The sequence below is a fragment of the Panthera tigris genome, chromosome E1 (genome assembly GCF_018350195.1).
Source record: "Panthera tigris isolate Pti1 chromosome E1, P.tigris_Pti1_mat1.1, whole genome shotgun sequence".
Classification (NCBI taxonomy): Eukaryota; Metazoa; Chordata; class Mammalia; order Carnivora; family Felidae; genus Panthera; species Panthera tigris.
The window spans coordinates 45,694,545-45,716,671 of NC_056673.1; the positions used below are offsets into that span (position 1 = coordinate 45,694,545).

The 22,127-nt window shown below is 56.6% G+C and overlaps 1 protein-coding gene across 4 annotated transcripts; it reads left to right on the top strand.

Moving 5' to 3' along the window:
- Nucleotides 1-280: 280 nt before the first annotated feature.
- On the top strand, nt 281-21,850 carry KCNH6 (potassium voltage-gated channel subfamily H member 6). 4 transcript variants are annotated; one of them, XM_042967527.1, is made up of 13 exons: nt 281-441; nt 1,257-1,487; nt 6,575-6,736; nt 6,839-7,044; nt 10,451-10,876; nt 12,096-12,495; nt 13,533-13,732; nt 13,916-14,168; nt 17,285-17,478; nt 19,009-19,093; nt 19,658-19,826; nt 20,552-20,738; nt 21,017-21,711. In XM_042967527.1, the coding sequence occupies exons 1-13, from the start codon at nt 366-368 to the stop codon at nt 21,299-21,301; spliced, it is 2,874 nt and encodes a 957-aa protein (XP_042823461.1). In that variant the 5' UTR covers nt 281-365; the 3' UTR covers nt 21,302-21,711. The 4 variants fall into 4 exon arrangements, with proteins under 4 accessions (XP_042823461.1, XP_042823459.1, XP_007088311.3 ...); XM_042967525.1 differs by lacking the exon at nt 281-441 and having other exon boundaries at nt 802-1,487; nt 21,017-21,184; nt 21,630-21,850; XM_007088249.3 differs by lacking the exon at nt 281-441 and having other exon boundaries at nt 802-1,487.
- The last annotated feature ends 277 nt before the right edge of the window (nt 21,851-22,127 follow it).

A 22,127-nucleotide genomic window follows, 5' to 3' on the forward strand; every position in this document is an offset into this window, starting at 1 on the left:
CTGGCTCGGCACTTCTGCCCAGCTCCACCCCCTAGGAGTCAAGGCCCCGCCCCTGCCCCGTCGGGTCCGGGAGAGGTTGCCCCCGCCCCGCGAACTCCGCCCCGCCGCCGCGCTACTTCTTTCAGCACCGCGGCGCGGACAGCTCCGGGGCGGGAGCAGAGGGAGTGAGGTACGGCCGCGGTCGGTCAGGGAGGGCTGTGCAGGGCAGGGGAGGGTAGACGCAGGCGGGCAGGCAGGGCACGGAGCCCCGCGACCCTCCCCGGAGGAGGCACCCACCCGGAACCGGACGCCGCTGAGCCCGAAGACAGACGGAGACGCAGGGAGCCGGGGCACTGGTGGCTCCGGGGAGAGGCCGCGGCCAAAAGATGCCTGTCCGCAGGGGCCACGTCGCGCCCCAAAACACGTACCTGGACACCATCATCCGCAAGTTCGAGGGCCAGAGTGAGTCTGTGCGTTGAGGTGGGGGGAACGATCTGAAGTCCTGGTTCTGTGGCAGGAGTGGCGGGACCCCTTTACTTACTTCAAATGGAGGCGGTGGGGGGGGGGGGGAGCGGGGTACTGATGCTGAATGCTCTAATGTCCCCGGACACCTTCTGTTCCAGCGATTTCCACTTGCCTCAATACCACTCTCTCTTTTGAAGCAGGAGGGGCAGACTGCAGCCCCACCCTCCTCCCCTCAGTTGATTTCTTGGTACCCCAAGCGCTGACTTCCCCTTCTATCACTGTCCTTCTTCCTCCTCCTGACACCCCCCACCCCACCCCACCCCCGCACACTTCCTCCAGAAGTTTCCTTGACTCCCTCCTTTTTGCCTCTTGGGTGTAACCACTCTAATCTTTCTAAGAGCTCTCTTCAGGCCTGGGGCCTATCTGGTCACATCCCTACTCCTTCTTCCTGACTCCCTGCACTGACTCCAGGAAGCCTTGGGCCTCTTTCCTCCTTCACTGACCCCATTACTGCCCTGGTCTCCCCACCATCCCCAGGCCTGACTCCCCCTCCCCAAGTTCTCTGGTCACTGTTCAGATCCCCTATCTGAACCACCCCCCTCATTACTTTCAAAGTCCCATGATCTTCCACCCATGACTCTAGCCACCTAGGCTTCCCACCCCGACCAGACCTCACTTCTCCTCTTCCTCATTCTGGTCACTCCTCTGCTCCCCCATCTAGACACCCCCTCACCGCTGTCAAGAATCCCTATGATCTTTCCCTCCCTGCTGCCCAATCTTGGTTGCCATGGGCTTCCCACATCCCACCCCAGGTCGGAAGTTCCTGATCGCCAATGCTCAGATGGAGAACTGTGCCATCATTTACTGCAACGACGGCTTCTGTGAACTCTTCGGCTACTCCCGAGTGGAGGTGATGCAGCGACCGTGCACCTGCGACTTCCTCACAGGCCCCAATACCCCACGCAGTGCCATGTCCCGTCTAGCGCAAGCCCTACTGGGGACAGAGGAGTGCAAGGTGGACATCCTCTACTACCGCAAAGATGGTGAGGCTCCCTTGGGCCATGGGTTCTGCAAGGCAGACTCTGTCCTTCTCTTGTTCAGCCAGAGTGGCCAACTGGGAGGCCACTGACCCAGGGACCAAAGGGCTGGGACAAATCCTGTCTCCTCTCTGTTCCTCAGTTTCCTCATCTGCAGGAGGAAGCAATGGGCATTGATTTCAGTGCCTTCTGAGGTCCTTTTCAGAAGCTGGAGACCAGGCTGACTCACTGACTGGTCCTCACCCCAGGCAGGGCCTCCCGCTCCACCATCCCTCCCCCATGTCCCCAGTCTCCTGGCCGCCCACTCTGTCACTGTCAGCCCCAGCTGTCAGGCAGCTGGAATGAAAATTAACCTTTCCTCATCTCCGTCTGCTCTGGGGATTAGGGGAGGAGTCACCCCCTCAAGGCCTCTGTGGGCAGTCAAGGCTTGGGTGCTGCTGACTGGGAAACAGCAGACCCGGCTCACTCAGCCCCAGATCCTTAGAGAGATAGGTCCTGCAGTTTGTCCTGACCCAGAGGTTCATCCAGTTTGGGATGTCACTGCCAGCCCATGTTTATTGCAAGCAGAACAGAACCACGGGGCAGGGGCTGAGAACAGAGCTCTGCAGCCCTTTAAGACCTTCCCCCTAGGACCTCAGAGACAGTGGGCAGGAAGGAAGGGAGAGATGAGTGGGAACTAGGATCCTGAAATTCCCTTGGAAATCACTTGGATTAATGCCCCCCTCAACCTGGTTCTGCGTTAGAATTACCTGGGGCATGTTTTCCAAAACACACCTTCCCTAGAGACAGGCTGACTCAGAAGCGTGAGTTGAGGCCAAAGCAGGTGCATTTGGAAAAATCTCCTGGGCGGTTCTGATGTTCTGCCAAATTTAGGAACCACTGGCTTAGATAAATCCCTTCATTTCATGGATGAAGAAACCAAGGCCCAAGAAAAAAGGAGGGAGTTGCCCAAGATCCTACTGCCGGGATCCAACCTGGGGCCAGAACCCAAGTCTGGATTTTTTTTTTACTCGAGATATTTGTTCTCTGTAATACCGAGAGGGGAAAAAGGACCCCAACTGCCTCTACTGCAACTGCAGGACATCTGGAAAAGGCAGGCATGAAGGCCATCTGAGTATAGACAAGGGGCATGTTCCTTTGGATTGGGACTGAAGGGTACTGAGAGCCTGGGTTCCAAGGGCCCGGGGTGTGTATGGAGCATGAATGTAAGTGTGAACATGAGTGAGCATGCGAGTGTGTGTGTGTGTGTGTGCATGTTTGCGTTTAAGGGCTTCCAGGGTGCTTCGTGGGCAGATCCTGGCTGTCCCCCTAGCTGTCTACTGCTGCTACCAACCAAACAGATGCAGGGGTAGTGATTAGGGGACTAGGAAGAATCTGGCTAACTTTGGTAGCACTCACAGGGTTAATGAAGTCAGAATATTTTTAAAAGCTGTGACCTCACCTCCTCACATCATTTCAGGGAGGAGGTGACAGTCAGGGGAGTGAGAAGGGTCCCCAGGGAACAGGATAGGACCACAGGAAATGGGGGGAGGGGGAGAGACAACAGGTCCTTGTCTTTGACCCCAGAGCTCTACCTGGGCCCTAGAGTGGTATATAGGCTGTTCTCAGATTCCCAGGGACATCAGATCAGGTCTCTTAGGGTCTCTTCAGCACACTGCGTATTCCTGGGCAGGGGGCAAAGATCAAGACCAAGTATCAGCCCTCTGAGATCAGGACTCAGGTTTTCAGAACACTGCTGGGGTCCTCCAGCTATCAGAAGAGACCCCAGGACCCAGTCTTGGAGGCTGGCCCTCGGTGAAAATGGAACATTACCACATACCTTATGCCCCCAGTCTACCCCACCCAACCCTAAGCCCTTCTCTGTCCTGTTACCCAAGCCTTTGACTACGTGGACTTGCCCGAGATGGGCCTGAAACCCAGAAAAAAAGAGCTTCTTGGCCTGCATTACCCTAAGGAAACGATGTAGTACCCAGATAACTTATGTTCACCTTATGGTCCAATCTGACCACATGATTCTTTTTTATCATATTCACATATATCCTTTAGTCCTGCTGACTGGCATCTTAATGGTGATTTCTTCCCTACCCAAGTCAGTATCTCTTCCTACTCCCTCCCCCTGACTCCAGCGAGGTGAAAAAGGGTCCTGAACAGAACTCTAGCTGGTTTATTTATAATCCTCTTTTCCTCTAAAAGGGTAATCCACTGACAGTTCTCCAAGTCAAAATGAAAGGTCTGTGTCCATTTATCTCCACATTATACAGCTGCACAAAATCGGACTCAAAGAAGCCAGGGCACTTGGCAAAATTATCGCATGAGGTAGGGCTCAGAGACCCCTGAGAACCTGGATCTTCCTCCATCTGCCTTTACTAGGAAAAGTAAGAGCCTAACAGATAAGGAGGAATGGGGATGGTCACAAGACTGGAACTAATGAGAGTCTGGAGGGAGAGATGGAGAGCACTACATCTCTCCCACCTCCACCCCTGCCCCCACTGGGCACTTAAGAGAGGAGCCCAGCCCTGCCTGCCTTGTCAGGTCCTCTTCCCCACACCAGAGAGTTTCCTAATCTCCAAGCCACACTAGAGGATGCCTGGGGCTCCTCCAGTCCTCAGCTCTCAATGAGGAGGAGAGGGCAAGGGCTGAGGTTAGAGGCCTCAATGTTTTCCACATACTTACCCATGAAGACCAGAAGCACCAAGCAGGAGTCCGCCCTCACCAGCCACCCTCTTAGTGGCAGCATTCTGTAGCACCAGCTCCTCCCTGAAGGCTCACTGCCACCCTGGGTGGTGTGGGCATAAAGAGATGGGGGTGATAGACAGCAAGGAGACTGTGCAGAACAGGGGCAAGGGCTGGGAGGGGGAGGGGGTTGGAACAATGAGAAACTGAAGGAAGGAGCAATCCAAAAGGCAGAGAAGAGCAGAGAGGACTATGAACCAGGGGGCAGACAAATCTGCTGCGCTTGGTCAGAGAAGAGGTGGGCACTGGGAGGAGCCCTCGGAAGGGAGAACGAGGCAGAGACTGTGGCTCCTCCTCCAGCAATGGGACAAGAGCACAGGGACACTGCCATTCCTGGGCACAACGGGGGTGTCACACTCACCCACTTCTGGTCGCCCAGACACAGTTACTTGTGAGCAAGGACAGCCTAGGGATGGGGGGAAAGGATGCTCTGAACTTGCCAAATCCTCACAGCCTCCTGTCTCTGCCCACCCTACAGGCAGCAAGATTGAAGGCTGGGCATGGGGTGCCATGCACAGCTCCCATGTAGCCGTCACTGCTATGATGGGTCTTTGGTCTGTTCCCAGCCTCAGTTTTCCAAAGATAGCATCAGTGGGTCAGTCCAGCCACTTGAAGATGGGGCCTTGACAGCCCCCAGCAGCATAGAGAGCCTGGAGGCCCTGATCCTCTGCCCAGTGCTGCCTTCTCTCTGCCCTCTGCCAGGCAAAATCTCTGTAGTGCCAGAGAGCGAAGAGACAATCTGGCCTTGGGGGGAGTGTCTCAGACCACCGGCCAAGGAGACTTCCTGGCTAGGTCCCTGTGTCCAAGCCCCTCCATGTCCCCGGCTGACAAGAGTACCCAGTTCTGGTCTGGGCCGCAGAGCCTAGAGCACTGTGAGCCCAGGAGTGGTCACAGAGGCAGGTGGGTGGCCTCTCCTCGGTGTGGATGTCTCCCCCGGGGCCCAGTGCAGCAGCTGGCAGATGGCTGCTTGGTGCCTGGGAGTCCGGGAATCTGATCCAGGAGATTCCTGCTCCCGGAGAGGAAGGTGGGAGGGAGGATGAGGGCGGCTCGGCTGCACTGATAGTAGAGGAGGCGCTTTGGGGGATGAGCGATTCTAACGGACCCCAAAGTAGCAACGTTCCTGCCAACCGGCCTCCCACCCACTCACATTTACACATTCTTTTATCCACTCACTCAACAAACAACACCTGGGACTGGTGCTGACCCCTCAAAAATGAGACAGATGCAAACCTGCCCTCAAGGGGTGGCAGCTCTGCCTTCTGATTTGCATATTTACTTGAGGCCCCTGCCCCTTAGTATCTTGCCCTTTGGGCCTGATACCCACCAACAGTTTGAGCTGAGGGACGTGGGACCACTGGGTACCATGGAGAGGGGGCTTATGGGACATCCACCTACCCACTCAGCCCATAGGCTGGGCTCTGGGGGTGTGTGGCTGAACTTAGCTTTGATTTGTCCCACCCACCTATGTGGATGGGAGACCCGGAAGCTAAGAAAGAGGAACAGTGGTCAATGGCTAGGTCTAAGCCGCCCAAGAGGGCGGGAGAGTGGGTCCTGGCCTGCCCCCACCCTGCCATCTCTCTCCAGACCCCAGGTCACTGCCCTGCCTGCTCCCCAGTCCCAGCATCTCTGCCTAGGGACCCCAAGTGCCTTTGAGTCCTGGGGCAGCAGCCTGGCCTTCACTCCAGTGTCCTCATCCTGGACCAGTCCCTTCCCTTGCCCCAGCTGTTGTGTGCTGAGAGCTGTTGTGTGCTTGGAACCCCACTCCATGTCCCCTTCCAGCACTAGCCAGTCAGTTTCTCAGAACCCCAGGCTCTGCAGAATGGGGGTCTATATCTGCCCCCTGAGGCTCCACTAGCCACCACTATGGATCTTGAGGCCTAAAGTGCCAACTGACTCAGGACACAGCACTTAGTGTGTTCTCAACAGCGAGTTCCTTCCAGCATGGGGCGTGGGCGGCATCTTTGTGGGACAGGAATGTGGGAGCTGAACCCAGGGTCGGCCAGAGCTACGTGGGGGTAGAATGCCCGACCTCACCTCCCCACTTAATCCACCCCATCTGCTCAGCTTTAATTACAACAGAAGCAAACCTCAAGGTTAAGCCCTGAGCTGAGGGCTGAGTGTGGACTTGGGCCCGATGCTACATTATCTCCTAATGAGCAGCTAAGCTGCTCTCCCCACCTCTGGCCTGTGGGTAGAACACCTGCTAGACAGCATCACCAACCCTCTGCCCAATAGTCCAGGCCTCCTCACCCCGTGGCTGCCCTTAACTTGACCTCAACCCAGCCCCCTCCCTGGCTTCCCCTGGCCAGGTTACTGCCGGAGAAGATCCTTTCTGTGACCCCTCCCGATGGTGTTTGCAGCCTCCAGCTTCCGATGCCTGGTGGACGTGGTACCTGTGAAGAACGAGGATGGAGCCGTTATCATGTTCATCCTCAACTTCGAGGATCTGGCCCAGCTCCTGGCCAAAAGCGAGCGCCGCAGCCTGTCCCAGTGCCTGCTGTCCCAGAGCTTCCTGGGCTCCGGTAAGGTGGGGTGCAGGTAGTGGTGGGAGGGGTGAATGGGGGCCCCCAGTGGGGCAGCTGGTCCCCTGGCCTGGACTGCTCTGACCCTGGGCCTGGTTTCAGAGGGCTCTCATGGCAGGCCAGGTGCACAGGGTCCTGGCACGGGCAGGGTCAAGTACAGGACCATCAGCCAGATCCCGCAGTTCACGCTCAACTTTGTGGAGTTCAACCTGGAGAAGCACCGCTCCGGCTCCACGACAGAGATTGAGATCATCGCACCACACAAGGTGGTGGAGCGGACCCAGAACGTCACCGAGAAGGTCACCCAGGTGCGGGCCACAGGGCAGGGTGGGCGGGGCTGTGCTGGGTCTTGAAGGTCCCTTCTCAGGCTTGGGGTCTGGGCTCCTCTGGGGCTGGGAGTGGCAGAGGCAGTCAGCTTGGCCAGTCCCCAGGGGTCTGGTCTGAGCCCCAGGCCTCCTGTCCTGCTGGGGTCTGATTTCTTAGACCTAAAGGCCTACCCTGAGGCCACCATCCAGGTGGTGGAGCATGAGGAGGTCAGAGTCAGCAGGGCCTGTGAATAGTGCCACATCTTAGGTCTGGAGGAGCCTGGGATGGGGGAATACACAGGCTACCAGGGGGGCCTGTCCAAGGCTCTGCCAGTCACAGAGAAGGAGAAGCGGAGAGAAGTGTCAGCGCCACTCTGAGAGGGAAAGAGGAGGAAGGATGGAGGGAGGCCCCAGCCCTACTCCTGCCCCTATTCCCCCACCTCCCAACACACAGCAGGAGCCTCCTACAATCCAAGCAGAGGGGAGATGGCCCTGGCATCTTTAGCTCTCTTTGAGCAGCTTCCTGGAGATCAGGCCCTGAATGCCTCCCTCCCCTTCAGCCCCTCCTTGGCCAGCCCAAGGCAAACCTCCCTGGGTTCTCTGTTTCAGCTGACCCCCGTGTCCCTTTGCATAGGGCCTGAGGCTCCAATCCCCACCTAACCATCCTAGAAGGAAATGCAAAAGCCCTGCCTGAGGTTCAGATGACCAGAGTCCTGACACTGACTTGCTGTGTGACCTTGGACAAGGGACCTTGTGCCCTTTCTGGGTCCCAGAGCTCTCATGTGCAGAGAATTGGACCTTTTGACATTGAGTAGTACAGTCCCCAGGAGGCATCAAGGGGGGCTAGGCCAGGGCTGAGCAAGGAAGTGTAGGTCATGGGGGGCAGGGAGGGCCTGCACCCAAATTTCTGGGAGGCTTTGGCTTCACGAGGGATGAGAGCAGTTCTTTTTCCTCCCTGCCCCCTTTTGCCTGAATCACAGCCTGTGAGGGAGCAGGTGGGATGGAAACTCCCTGTGACCCAGCCGCTCCCCACACTCAGAACCCTGGAGAAGGAAGTACCACAAGCTGCAGGGTCAGGCCCGCAGAGGTCAGGCAGGGTGGCCCAGTGGCCCAACCATGAGGGACTCCACCTGGCCACTCACCTCAGGGCTCTCAAGTTGGCACAGGGGTTACGGGGGCTGGTAGACTGGAGAGCTGCCCATGAAGACTGACAGGCCTGGCTGGGGACTGTGGTCCCTGCCCCACCCAACCCACTGCTCCTATCCTGCCCCCCCACCCCGCCCCAACTAGTCTTGGCTTTACTCACTCCCCTATATGGGCCCTAAGGTGGGAGAGGCGTCTGACAGAGCTCAGGGGAGGGAGCTGGCAGGGACCCAGAGCAGAAGAGTCACTCTGGCCTCAACCAGGGCTCAGAGCTGGGACCTCATACCTGAGTTCCTACATCCTGAGGACCCTGCAGCTCTGGGCAACACTGGGAACTGTCCTCACGCTGGCTTCAGAGGCAGTGGGAAAGTATGGAGTCTGTGTGATGGGGGGATGACACCTCTGTCTGGGGGCCTAAGGAAGTGGACATACTCTTGTCACCCACCCCCGACCATCTGAATCTGTGCTGCCTTGGGACAAGCCCTATGCTTTGCTGTTCCGTCTTGGTGTGGTCTTGAGCAGCCAGGGAAGGAGAGGAGTGGCTTAACGACCCAAGCTCTCAATGCTCATTCAGCTCAGTTGACTGAGGTCATTCCCTTCAGCTGAGCCTCCATGTGAACTAAGTGGAGCATATAAGATGGCCTATTGTTCAGTGGAGAATAGCTGTGTGTTCAGGGGTGTTTACAGGGGACAAAGGGAAAAACCAAGAAAGAGGGTGAGAGGAGGCTTCCTGAGAGGCAGAATAGGAGCTCAGGCCTGAAGGCGGAGCAGGGGGTCACTGTAGGGTGGGGACACTGTGACCCCTTCTAGGGATTTAGATGGCTAATCAGGGACCCACAAGGTGAAAACAGCCCTTTGATGGATCTTCCTTATGGTGACATCATCTGTTAATTGGTCTCGTTTGCAAGGTCAGAACCTTATATTGCAGATTTTCTCAAACCAGAGCCATCTGCCAGTGCCTATCCAGCAGTGGTGGAGGGGTCAGTGGGACACCCCTCAGGTTCCATCCTTGTTGGGGCAGTGCCTGACACAGGATGAGCAGGGAGGAGGAATCCTCATAGATCAGCATGTGCCTTGGAGATGTGCCATCTCATTTAATCACGATGCTAAGGAGTTGGTTGTCCTTTGCTATCCTTTTTGCTGATGAGGGAACTAAGGCACATAGAGGCCATAAAATTTGCCCTGAGACTTAGAGCAATGTCAGACCTGAGATCAACCTGGGAGGCCTGGCTTCAAAACGCATGCCCTTCTTGATGCCCCAGCTGTTTCTTGTGATGGGTAGCTGGGTAGAGCTTGGGTCTGTTGGGCTGGGCCTGGTGACCCTACGTTGACCGTAAGCTCCGAGGCAGGGTTGGGAGGGGCAGAGCAGAGGGGGCTCATCTGAAAGTAATGATCAAAACCCTCTTGGGGGAGGCTGGGTGGCTCTGTTGCTTGAGTGTCCAACTCTTGATTTCTGCTCGGGTCATGGTCCCAGGGTTGTGGGGTCAAGCCCTGCGTTGAGCATGGAGTTTGCTTGGGATTCTCTCTCTCTTTGCCCTTCTCCTCTGCTCATGCACTCTCTCTCTCTCTCTCTCTCTCTCTCTCTCTAGCTCTCACTCTCTCTCTCATACAAACCCCCCTTGGACATGTGCAAAATAGTCGGACCTCCCTGGTGCCCAGGACCTGTCAAAGGCTCAGATTAGCTACACGCCCCCAAGTTTGACTCTTTCCATGAAGGCTTTGCAAGTGGGCCCCAAGGAGGGCCCTCACTGGTCTAGGCTCCACAAGGTCTTCAGGAATGAAGAGGCTATTCTGGGAGTGACTTGTCCCCATCAGGAATCTTGGCCACTGGGAACCTCCCAAACCCACCAAAAAGGATCAGACCCCCAGCTACCCCCTCAATTTAGGCTCTTCTCTGGAACATGACCACAAATGACCCTGAGCCTAAATCCCCCTCCCTCCCCTCACCCCTCCCCTAGCCCTGTCTCCACTTGAGGATGGCTGTTTGTGAGGGAATTGGTGAGCTTTGAACCTGGGGTCACTATGCAACAGAGCTGCACCCCCCCCTTGTAGCCCACTTCCTCCCAATACACCTGTCCCCTTATGCGCTTGCCTCATACACACTCTATCCCATCTTTGCTTCATCCCCTCTGTCCTCCACAGCCCTCTTCACCTACCCTCTCCCACAGCCTCCTTCCCAGGCCTCACCCCTAAGTCTTCATCCCTCCCAGGCCTGTCTCACGAGCAGTGGACACCCTGCTGACTGCCCTATGGCCCCCACCCCCAGGTTCTGTCCCTGGGCGCGGACGTGCTGCCGGAGTACAAGCTGCAGGCGCCACGCATCCACCGCGGGACCCTCCTGCACTATAGCCCCTTCAAGGCCGTGTGGGACTGGCTCATCCTGCTGCTGGTCATCTACACAGCCATCTTCACGCCCTACTCGGCCGCTTTCCTGCTCAGCGACCAGGATGAATCTCAACGCATGGACTGCGGCTACACCTGCAGTCCACTCACTGTGGTGGACCTCATCGTAGACATCATGTTCGTTGTGGACATCGTCATCAACTTCCGCACCACCTATGTCAACACCAATGACGAGGTGGTCAGCCACCCTCGCCGCATTGCCATCCACTACTTCAAGGGCTGGTTCCTCATTGACATGGTGGCTGCCATCCCATTTGACCTTCTCATCTTCCGCACCGGCTCTGATGAGGTGAGCAAACCCCATTCAGGCCATCTGCTGTGGCCGTCCCCTGTGCCCCAGCCCTCGGGCCTCCCAGCCCCACAGCCCTGGCATGAGAGTATCTGGTATGGGGTGCCTTTGCCAAAGCAGGTGGAGGTGGGAAGGCGGCCTAGGACATGTGTCATCTCCCAGCCCTGGAGAACGAACAGACAAGGCTGTGCCCTAGGCCTGGATGCCCTCCCTATGCTCCAGAATTCTGCCCCTTCTGGGATGGGCAGCCACCTCACATGCCCTCATGCTGGCTTCTACTTACCCTGGAGTTGGAAAGGGAAGCTATGGACTGCTCCCACAAGGCAGCCTGACCCCCCCTCACCCCCTGACCCTCCACTATGCCCACTGGCTCCCCATAGCTGACATGAAGGTATTTGCAGGCTCTTATTTGCAGGCTCTTCTCATAGCTTCTAGTCCCCCCTTTTGCCCCACCTCCTTGGAATGAACTTTCCATTCTGTTCCAGTCACCCCCCACCAACAGCCTGTCCAGCTGGAGTAGAGGTATCCATCATGACTCCCTGCTCCCACACCCACCCTTTGCCAGCCTCACCTGCCAGCCTCACCCTTCCACACAGAAGCCAGGACCAGTTCAAGATCACTCATCTGACACTGTCTGCAGAACATTCCGTGGCTCCCCAATGGCTTGGAATAAAACCAAGCTCATTTGGGACCTTGAGGCCCGTGGGAGCAGCCCGTGCACACCTTCCAGGCCCATTCCTCATCACTCCACCATCTTCTGCTATGCACTCCAGGCAGCAGCGCTGCACTTGGTTTTCCATGTGGGCTGTGCCATTTCACACCCCCATGCCTTGCTTGGCTCATTCTGTTCCCTGTGCCTAGAATGCCTTTCACTCTCCCTCCTGTCCGCCTGCAGACTCAGCCTCATCACTCAAGATTTAGCTCATGTGTCACCTCCTCTATGAAGCCTCCCCTGCCCTGCACCTGCAGAATTGATCTCCCTTTTCTCTGCACTCCCCTGGACTTCTGTCCTAGCAACTATAACACTGTTTTGAGCTTTAGGCTGAATGCTCCTTAAGGTCCTGCACTGTGCTTCACTGGCCAAGAGCCCAGAGCAGGTTCTCCATAAGTGTTTGTTGAATGACTGTGTGACCATATGCCCAAGTAAACAAGTGTGGTCCTGAGTGCAGCCTTTCAAGGGCTGACCCTTGGCCCCATGACCCCCTTCCTGCCCCGCCAGACCACAACCCTGATCGGGCTGCTGAAAACGGCGAGGTTGCTGCGGCTGGTGCGTGTGGCACGGAAGCTGGACCGCTACTCTGAGTATGGAGCGGCCGTGCTTTTCCTGCTCATGTGCACCTTCGCACTCATTGCACACTGGCTGGCCTGCATCTGGTATGCCATCGGCAACGTGGAGCGGCCCTACCTGGAGCCCAAGATCGGCTGGCTGGACAGCCTGGGCGCCCAGCTTGGCAAGCGCTACAATGGCAGCGACCCAGCCTCTGGCCCCTCAGTGCAGGACAAGTATGTCACAGCCCTGTACTTCACCTTCAGCAGCCTTACCAGCGTGGGCTTCGGCAATGTCTCCCCCAACACCAACTCTGAGAAGGTCTTCTCTATCTGCGTCATGCTCATCGGCTGTGAGTGGCCCCTCATGCCTGGGCCTGACCCATGGCATTCAAGTTTCAGTTTTGTAATGAGCCATAATACAGTAACATTGGGTGCAATGGGCAAATACTAAGCACAGAGCACAGTGCAATTTTGCATAGGTGCGTCTACCATGCATGAAACTTAACACCCTTACAAGCCCTTGCTATGTGCCAGGGACCAGGACCAGCTTACATGATTTGCAGGGCCCAGAACAAAATGAAAATGGAGGGCCGTTTATTTAAAAAGTCTTCAAGATTTCAAGAATGGTGACAGCAGAGCATGGAACCGAGCAGGGCCCTTCTTAGCACAGGTCACACACCGGGAAGCCAGCTGCCCTGTCAGGCACTTTTCTAAGTGCCCATCAAAGGTGCACATTTTGTTTTCATCACTAGCCTATGGGGGGCTATATTACGAGCCCCGTTTACAGACCAAGAACCCGAAGGTCCTAACTTTCCAGGGGTTACACAGAGACCCAATTTCATCCCAGGGGGCCAGCTCCTCTGGCTGTGTATGTTCCCAGGCTCTGCACTGTGTTGCCTGCTTCCTAAGACACTGGGTCTAGGAACACAAGAGGCAGTGTGGAAGTTTACACGTAGATTAAGTTGTCATGTTCAGAGTATTTAAAGATGTGAAAGCCCAGAGAAACAAAAACAACGAGAAAAAAAAAATGGGTGAAAACAGAGACCAAGAGTTTTCCCTTTATTATGCTTTTCTACAACCTGAAGGAGAAAACAAATCTGTACAAAAAAAAAAAAAAATCATTGCCCTAGTTCTCAGGAGTTTGGCCTCTGGGCCCAGCAAGATGCCAAGAGACACAGGACAGAGGGAGGACGGCAGGAAGCCCGGGGGCCTTTGTCCCTCGTGTGCCCTGGCGCTGTTTTGGGCACTTCTGACTTGGCCCTAGACAGAGGGGCCCCTGATCAGAGGGCTCCTAGGGAGAAGGAGGTGTGGAGCATGCCCTGGGGTGCGATGGCCCGGTGGGGGTGTGGAGGAGCTCATTCCCTGCACCCCCGCTGCCTCACTCCAGCCCTCATGTACGCCAGCATCTTTGGCAACGTGTCTGCCATCATCCAGCGTCTGTACTCCGGCACTGCCCGCTACCACACGCAGATGCTGCGAGTCAAGGAGTTCATCCGCTTCCACCAGATCCCCAACCCGCTGCGGCAGCGCCTGGAAGAGTACTTCCAGCACGCCTGGTCCTACACCAACGGCATTGACATGAACGCGGTGAGAGCCCGCCGCCCTGCCTCGGGTGGGGCAGGCGATCCAGCTCCAGTCCCAGCTCTGGCTAAGCGTCCCAGGGGAGGCCAAGGGCCCGCGGGCACAGGGCGTCCCCAGACCCCTCCCCACCCCGTTCCCCCAGCCCCAAGCCCAGCTGCACTACCCTGGACGCGGCCGCCCCCCTCGCAGGTGCTGAAGGGCTTCCCTGAGTGCCTGCAGGCCGACATCTGCCTGCACCTGCACCGCGCGCTGCTGCAGCACTGCCCAGCCTTCCGCGGCGCCAGCAAGGGCTGCCTGCGCGCGCTGGCGGTCAAGTTCAAGACCACGCACGCACCGCCTGGGGACACGCTGGTGCACCTCGGCGATGTGCTCTCCACGCTCTACTTCATCTCCCGAGGTTCCATCGAGATCTTGCGTGACGACGTGGTCGTGGCCATCCTAGGTGGGTCAGGCAGGAAGGGCCAGACCGGTAGGGTGGGTGTAGGGGAACTAGCCATGTCCTGCCTGGACTACTCCATTCCTAATGATGATGGTGGCACCTTTTACCGGCCTGCCATGTAAGCATGAGCAACAGAGAGCTTTACGCCCAGCTCACCGGATCCTTAAAACAAACCCATAGGTTCCATTTTCCTGATAGGGGAGTAGAGGCTCAGAGAGGTCATATTGGCAAGTGGCCAAACAGGGATTCAAGGGCTATGCGTCTAACTCCGAAGTCCAGGAAGGCTCTTACCTTCTTCCACTTTTGGGGAGCTCAGTGTGAGAGGGCAAAGGTTTGGCTTGGGTGGAGGGAGGACCCCAAGCTCATTCACTGCAGCTACAGGGACAGCTGGACACTTTGCAGGAATGAGATGAGCATTGGACAGGGGACAGATTTGGGGCCCACACGGCCTCTGCCACTTACCAACCATGTGACCTTGGGCAGGTTACTTCACCTCTCTGAGATGATTCTCATCTTCCTTGCCTTCTCCCTGATGTTAGCCCACCCCAAGACCCTGATCAGGATGTCAGCCTCTCCCTCCTTTGGTCTCTGTGGCTGGGCTCTCCTCCCACCCCACTGAACAGCACCCCCCCCCGCCCCGCCCAGTTCCTCTGTTTAGTCCTCTCCCTTTGGCCTGCCCTCGACTAGTGTTCACCAAGTGCGGGCTCTGCTTTCTTTTCTTCACCCTCCACCCTCTCCTGAACTACCTCCTTGCTCCCATGCTCTCAGCCTCATATATGCCACAGGCCCCCCCAGAGCTCTGTTCTGACCCCAATCTCTCCTTAGAACAGAATATTCCATTCCTTCCTGGGTATAGCCACCCTATATTCCATAGACAGACCAAACAACATGTCTCAGTCTGAAATCATTATCTTTCCCCAGAAGCTGCTCCTTCAGAATCTCCATCACTGTTGAACCATCCATTGCTGGGGCTAGAGACCTGGGAGTCAACCAAGGGAGCACTCTTCTCCTTTCCTGCCCCACCCCCACCATGCAGGCAACCACAGACTCCTGTTTGTTCCCCTTAATACCTCTGTGTCCTACACCTGTCTCCCACACCACACCTGTCTCCTTGTCCCTGCCTGGCTCCAGCCCTTACCATGTCCTTCCTTTTCCTGTGTCCCTGAATCTGGACTACCCCCATAGCTCATCTTTGATCTTCTGTCAGTGACCTGAAATTCACATCTGCGCATACTCCTCCTCTGCTCAAAATCTTCCCATGGCTCCCCATGACCCCTAAGACCCATGTAAACCCCTGATGACAGCATGCATAGTCCTCCCCAGTCTGGCCACCCTAAATCCTGCCACCCTCCCCTGGTACTTCACGCTCCAGCCATACAAACTACTTCTAGTTCTCTACTGCCGTCCCTGTCACAGTTCCCTGCCTTTGCACGTGCTGCCACTCTTCCTGGAACACCTGCCTAGAAGACCCCAGTCACCCTTCAAGGCTGGGCTCCAGACATGGGTTCCTCTGTGAGACCTTCCCTCACTTCCAGCCTACCTTAGAAGTTTCATCCACATGAGAAGGACAATAATTCTATTTAATAATTAAGAAGCCAGTCCATTTTAAGTTTCAGTTAGAGACCTGAAATCCTCTTATTTTTGTCCTGAGTGGAAATGAACATTAGATCATAATCCTTCATCTACTGGATAACCATCATTTTATAATGTTGCCCAGATTTTGTGCTTATGGGTTTCATATGTGACTCTGGTGAGTCCCTTCCCTCTCTGGGCCTCAGTCCCCCTCCTCTGTGAATGACCTTTGATCCTGTTCTCGTGGGCAACAGGTCTTGGCTTCCATCTATCATTGTCCATGCAAACCATTAGCGCTTCTGGTTGGTATCGCCAGGCTGAGGGGCTGGACTTTCCTGTGGGGGAGTGGACGTCAAAGCAATCATGGTCCCTGGTACCCCGGCCCTAGGCTCTCTGCCAGCCAGCTGTGACCACACAGCTGTTTCTTCTGCTCTGATGGCCTTCCTGCTGGGGGCCCAGCCAGCCTCATCGTCACAACCCAGCCCCCACTTCACTTCCTCTGTAAGCCCCTCCTCCTTGCCCCTACCACTCCTGGTAGCCCCTCCCCCCTCCTCAGCCCCTTACCTCTTGGTTCTCCCTGTTCTAAGGCTCTATAGATCATCTGTAAACTAATTGGTTGCTTATGTGCCTGTCTTGTAGGGATTTGGGGGCTCCTTGTGGGTGGGACAGCATCTTATTCATGCCCATTCACTGTGGCCAGCACAGTGGCCCTGACACCAGGAGGGCCCAATATCTTTGCCACATGCCCCAAGTATCACCAGCCTATGTCTACCCTGGGACATCCGTCTGTCCCAACGCATCGTATCAATCTGCCTGGTGCCTCTTGCTATTTGAGGCATTTTCTCAAGCATCACGTCTGTGCCTCTGGACAGTCCAGTGGGGCAAGACAGATACAGTTATACTTATTTTAGAGATAAGAACACTGGGGTCCAGAAAGGGGAAGTGACTTTCTCAGGCGTGCTCTGCCAGGGCCATGCTGGTTATGTGGCCCCACAGTAGGGAGTGGGAACACAAAGAGACAGAGGCCTCAGGCCTTGCCCTGGGGGAGCTGGGTGCCCCTGGCCCTGGGTTCCCTGCCCTCTTGCCGTACCACCAGGCTGAGGAGAGAGGAAAAGTTTGAGTAGGGACCTTTAGTGTCTCTTCCTGCCCACTGTCTCCTGGAGTTGGGGAGCAGGGGGGTGGATAGGGGCAGTGCCACAAACCACGGGAAATAGGAGAGGGACTCTGACAGAGGGTGGTCCTAGGAGGCCAGAAGATTGAGGCAAGGGACCCACATGTTGGGAGGGTATGTGGCCTCTGCAGAGCTCAGAGAACAAAGGAAAGGCAGCTTTTGCATCCAACTCCCACCCCCCGACCCCCGGCCCACACATCCAACCTTGTCCCTAGAGCTTGATCCCTGAGCACCAAGCCAAAGCCTGGCAGGATCCCTGAGGTGGGGGTGAGGGGTGGGGGGGAGGAGTTCACGGCCAAGGGGCCCTCAGGGAGGCTCTTCAGAAGAGAGCTTGGAGCCAGACCCTGGAGAGACCCCCTGCCCCTCTGGCTGGCAGGAAAGAACGACATCTTTGGGGAGCCCATTAGCCTTCATGCCCGGCCTGGCAAGTCCAGTGCAGATGTGCGGGCCCTGACCTACTGTGACCTGCACAAGATCCAGCGGGCAGACCTGCTGGAGGTGCTGGACATGTACCCTGCGTTTGCAGACAGCTTCTGGAGTAAGCTGGAAGTCACCTTCAACCTGCGGGACGTGAGTCTGGGCTGGGTGGGCCAGGGTGGGTAGGGGTCCTCGGCCAGCTGGTGATGGGGAGTGGAGGCTGCTGAGCACTTGGCCTGCCTGGCCGGAGGGGACCCATCTGACCACCTCCCTTCCTTTCAACCCCATCCTGCGTCCTTCACCACAATTTCTTCTGTGCCTGCCATGGCCAACATAATGCTAAGTATGATGATAGCTACCAATTATCAAGCACCAACCCCATGCTAAGCACTGGGCTTCCTGTACATGATCTCTTTTAGTCTTCTCCTTGCACTTAGTGTTATTTTCCCCACTTTCCAGATGAGAAAGCTAAGGGTCAGAGAGGATGATAAATTGACCAAAGCCATACCACCACATAGTCAATGGCAGAGCCAAAAGGTAGACTCAAGTTTGTGCGACTCCACAACCCAGGCACCCCATGGCACCAAGCTGGAAGAAGGGGTGTCTGCCACCCCTAGGTCCCAGGGGTGTAAACAAGTGGAAGAGCCTCTCCTCCTAAGCTTATCACTCAGTGGAGAAGATTATAACAACTCAGAGAAAATAAAGAGTTGCGTAGTTAAATAACCAAGGAAGTCACGAGGGTGTGTGGGGAGACCAAATGTCTGTGGAGCTCAGGGTTACCAAGGAGTGGGACAGCCGGTACAAACTGGAAGGGTCCGGAAGTGACTGTATGGAGGAGGGGGCTTGGAGTCAGCTAGTGGGAAGGAGGGGGCCGTTGTGCCTGGCGGGGGCAACAGTGGCGGAGGCCTCCTGGAGCTGAGCCTCCCACCCCCAGCCTCAGGAGCAGGGGCTCTGCTGGCTCAGGCCCCATGCACAGCATCTGGAGGATGATGCCGAGGCAGGTTTTCTTGCCATGGACAGCCTTCCTCACCCTGTCCCTTCTGCTAGTCTCCCCTCCCCCAGCCTCTCTTCTTCCCACCTGATCTGGTCTAGGGGACATCTTGTAAGGATGCTGCCTTGGGGGCCCTAGCCACTCGGAGCCATCGGGTGGCCCGAGTGCTCAGTGGCTGGAGACCGGGCAAGAGGGATGTGGTCTCCATGGCCTGGGGCATCTGTTGCCCCTGGGCATCCCACCCCTAAGTCTCATGGTGCCAAGAGGGTGGTCTGCCAAGGGTGCTGCTGAGGGTACCTCCTGGATGGATTGGGGATTCCAGACCCAGTCTCCTTGGAGGGAACTCCCCAGTAGCCCAAGCTGTGGACAGCGGCACCAGGGCATTCAGGAAAGGGAGGACTGCAAGAACACCTCCTCTGTATGCCCCCACCCCCAAATCTTGCTGCTCAAGGCGGCCTCTTCCAAGACTCCGTAGGGGCCTCTGCTCATCTCCAAGCCTCTGCTTGTCTCCTGCCCACCCACGCAGGAGAGAACCTGTAGGAAGCTGCTTGGAGCCTCAGGGGGAACCCGGCCACCTGTCACCACTTTCTCACCTAGTTGTCACAAGGGCCTCAGGAGGGGGTGCAGGGGAGAACAAAGAGGCCCTGTCCCAACTTTGGTACCTGTTACTTGATGCTCTTGTTCCCCACAAGGCAGGCGGGGGTCTCCAGTCATCACCCCAACCAGCTCCAGGCAGCCAGGACCACCAAGGCTTCTTCCTCAGTGACAACCAGTCAGGTGAGCAAAGCCATCTGCCACCAGTGTCTGCCTCGCCCCAGCCTGAAGCCCCTGCCCAACCTCCTTCCCCTTTTCATGTCCTTCCCAATTTGCCTCATCTTGGGAGAGGTCTCCCCAGCCCCTTGATGAGAGGAGAGGGGCTCCCTCTCTAGGCTCAGTGATAGAGACCCTTGTCTCCTTCCTCCCCCTGGGTCCTCAGAGCCTGAATGGGGGCTGTCCCCCGGGGTGGATACAGGCCAGCCCAATGGGGTTTCACATAGAAGCTCCAGGGGACTCTCTGGACTGCAGCTCCTTGGACAGTGAGGCCAGGGCTGGAATGTCCCCACCCAGCCAGCCCCCCCTCCCCCAAGCTGGGGTTCCAGCCCCCTTCCCAGGGCTACAGCCTTCTGGAACCTGGAAGTCCAACCTCTGTGGGGACAGGACCTTGTACTCCAGGGTACTCAGGTAAAGAGATCCACTTCTCCTAACCTGTGTTCCCAGGACAGGTAGGGGAAGAAGATGGGCTCTGGTCAGGTCTGCGGAATCAGCTAGACGGAAGCTCAGTCTTCCCTTTCCCTCCTGCAGCTGCAGCCCCTTCTCTGAGCATCTCAGATGCATCTGGCCTCTGGCCTGAGTTGCTGCATCAAATGCCCCCAAGGCCAAGGGACAGCCCCCCAAACCCTCAGGGAGACCCAGACTGCTGGCCTCGGGAGCTAGGCTCCAGGCTGGAGCAGCTTCAGGCCCAGATGAACAGGTGAGTGCCCTTTGGGACCAGGATGGGGGTGGCTGCAGAGAGCACAGCCAGCAGTGGGCTAGGCACGAGTGCCCCCTCTTGGTGGCTCAGGGACATCACACTGAGTGCCCTGCGAGTTTTAGAATGGCTAGCCCTCTTTAGTTGCAGGCCTCCTCATCCCTAAGTCACTAAGCCTGGTTCCTTGGATGGCTTGTCCTAGCAAACCGCAGAACAGGCAAGGAAGCTTTCTTAGAATAGGGGAATAACCTGGTACAGAAACAAATTCCATAGTCCCTTGGAGAGGGCATGTGGCCTGCGGATGGCAGGACCGTGGTGGTAGAGTGAGGGCTCGGGCAGTATGGTCCTGAACTCCAAGCCTGGCTCTGCAACTTACCAGCAAGAGTGTGGACAAGTTACTTAAGCACTCTGAGCCTCCATTTGGCTTTTCATGAAATGGGGATAATCAGAATACCCATATCAAAGCTTCCTTATGAGGACAAAATGATGTGTGCACAGTGCCTGGTCACTGTCGTTATTGAAGTCAGGGACGTGCTAAGGGAAATTTCAGCAGGGCCTGCGGAGTGTACCAGGGAAATAGTTTCAGGTAGGTCCCAGGGTGCCATTCCATCCAGCAGGAATGGCATGCAGGCTACAAAATCCAGAGCTGCTCTCGGGACCTGAACAGCTCTCCCTTGTCTTGACCCTGACCCTGACCCTGACCCTGACTGTGGGGTTCTGTCTGGCAGGTTGGAGTCCCGCATGTCCTCAGACCTCAGCCGCATCCTACAGCTCCTTCAGCAGCCCCTGCCCCAGGGCCACACGGGCTACATTCTAGGAGCCCCTACCTCCAATGACTTGGCCTTGTTTCCCGTGGCCTCAGCCACTCAGAGTCCGGGAACTAGGCTGCCCCAGGGTGGTCTGCCCCCTGCACAGGTGAGCAAGTGTTGGGATCCCCAGGGCCTTTCCTGGAGGCAACTACACGTCTTCTTCTCACTGTGACATCAGGCCCACGGCCTCTGTGCTCTGAGAGCAGCCATGGGTTCTGCTGTCCTCTTTTGTGTTTTGAGTCACAGACAAGGAGCCTGGACAGGTGGTGGAAAAGCCCAGATTGTGACTATAGACCCCGCAGCCGGGGCAAGGGCAATGGGACACAGCTTCTGCCGGTTCCCATCCCTGAAGCTGGTGTCCTCCCCCTCTCTTGCCCTTCCCAGGTCCCAGGCTGTGGTGACTTGAACAAGTGTAGGCCGAAGCGAAAGAACTCCTCCTCCGGGGTGCCTCCCCTGGTCATGGCAACAGACAAAATTCTCACACTGTCCCTGGAACAGGAGCAGCCTGAGGGGCTTCTGTCACCCCTAGCCTCACCTCTGCATCCCCTGGAGGTACAGGGACTCATCTGTGGTCCCCGTTTTCCCTCCCTTCCTGAACGCCTTGGCCCCGTCCCTAAGCAGCTGGAGTTTCAGAGACATGGCTCAGATCCTGGGTTGGCCAGGAGTTAGAGCCACTGAACCCCAAGATAGAGGTAATATGAGGGGATTGAAGGTGGGTGAAAGTTAAGGATTTAGGGGAGGCAGACAGCTGCCAAATTGGCCTCTGAAAACCATTCATTCTTCTAGTATAGCTACAAACTGCCAACCCAGGTGACCCACGATGGCATGGGTGAAGATGGTCAGGACCTTCCCAGACTCCTCCAGGGCCCTATTTAGACAGTAGGCCTCGTGGAGGGTGGGTGAGGCTCAGGGGTGGAGGTAGCTTACAGGACAGAGAGGTCAGTGAAAAAAGGAGAAGTTTCTGATCTGTGTGAGAAACTTACTCCTTACGGCTCAGAACTATACACCGCTTCAGGGACCAGGACCCAAGGTTAGTGAGACCTCCTGCCAAGAGCCTGTAAACCGACTGGAGATGAAAGTGTCCTCTGTAGTGGACACATCAGAGCACAGAGTTCCAGCCCCCAGCCGCTCTGCCCCTCATGGTTCTATGATGACCTTTGGGACTCTAGCGGGCAGTGGAATGTCTCACAGCTAATAAAGTCTGCGCATTTCATGTTAGGCTGGGTGTGTTACTTACCTGAGGGTCATCAGGTCCTTGACTGTGCTGCGACTCCAACAGCTGTGGTCTTCTCCAAGTCCCTCTCACAAGGATTTGTGGGGGGGGGGGGGGGGACCGGAAAGTGCTCTGCTGGGTTCAGTAGCCCCGGGAGCATGGGGCTTTTTGCCAGGCTGGGGTAAAGGGAAACAGAGAGTCTCTGACTTGGTCACCATCAAGAACCACGACATGTCCATAGTGCTCCCTCTGTGCCAAGTTCCTGCCGACTGCTCTGCAGAC

Coding starts and splice junctions, on each gene's coding strand:
- KCNH6 (XM_042967525.1), top strand. CDS start 1,232: ATGGGCTTCCCACATCCCACCCCAGGTCGGAAGTTCCTGATCGCCAAT. Junction 6,737..6,838: donor CCAGAGCTTCCTGGGCTCCG/GTAAGGTGGGGT, acceptor GCCTGGTTTCAG/AGGGCTCTCATGGCAGGCCA. Junction 12,496..13,532: donor CTGCGTCATGCTCATCGGCT/GTGAGTGGCCCC, acceptor GCCTCACTCCAG/CCCTCATGTACGCCAGCATC.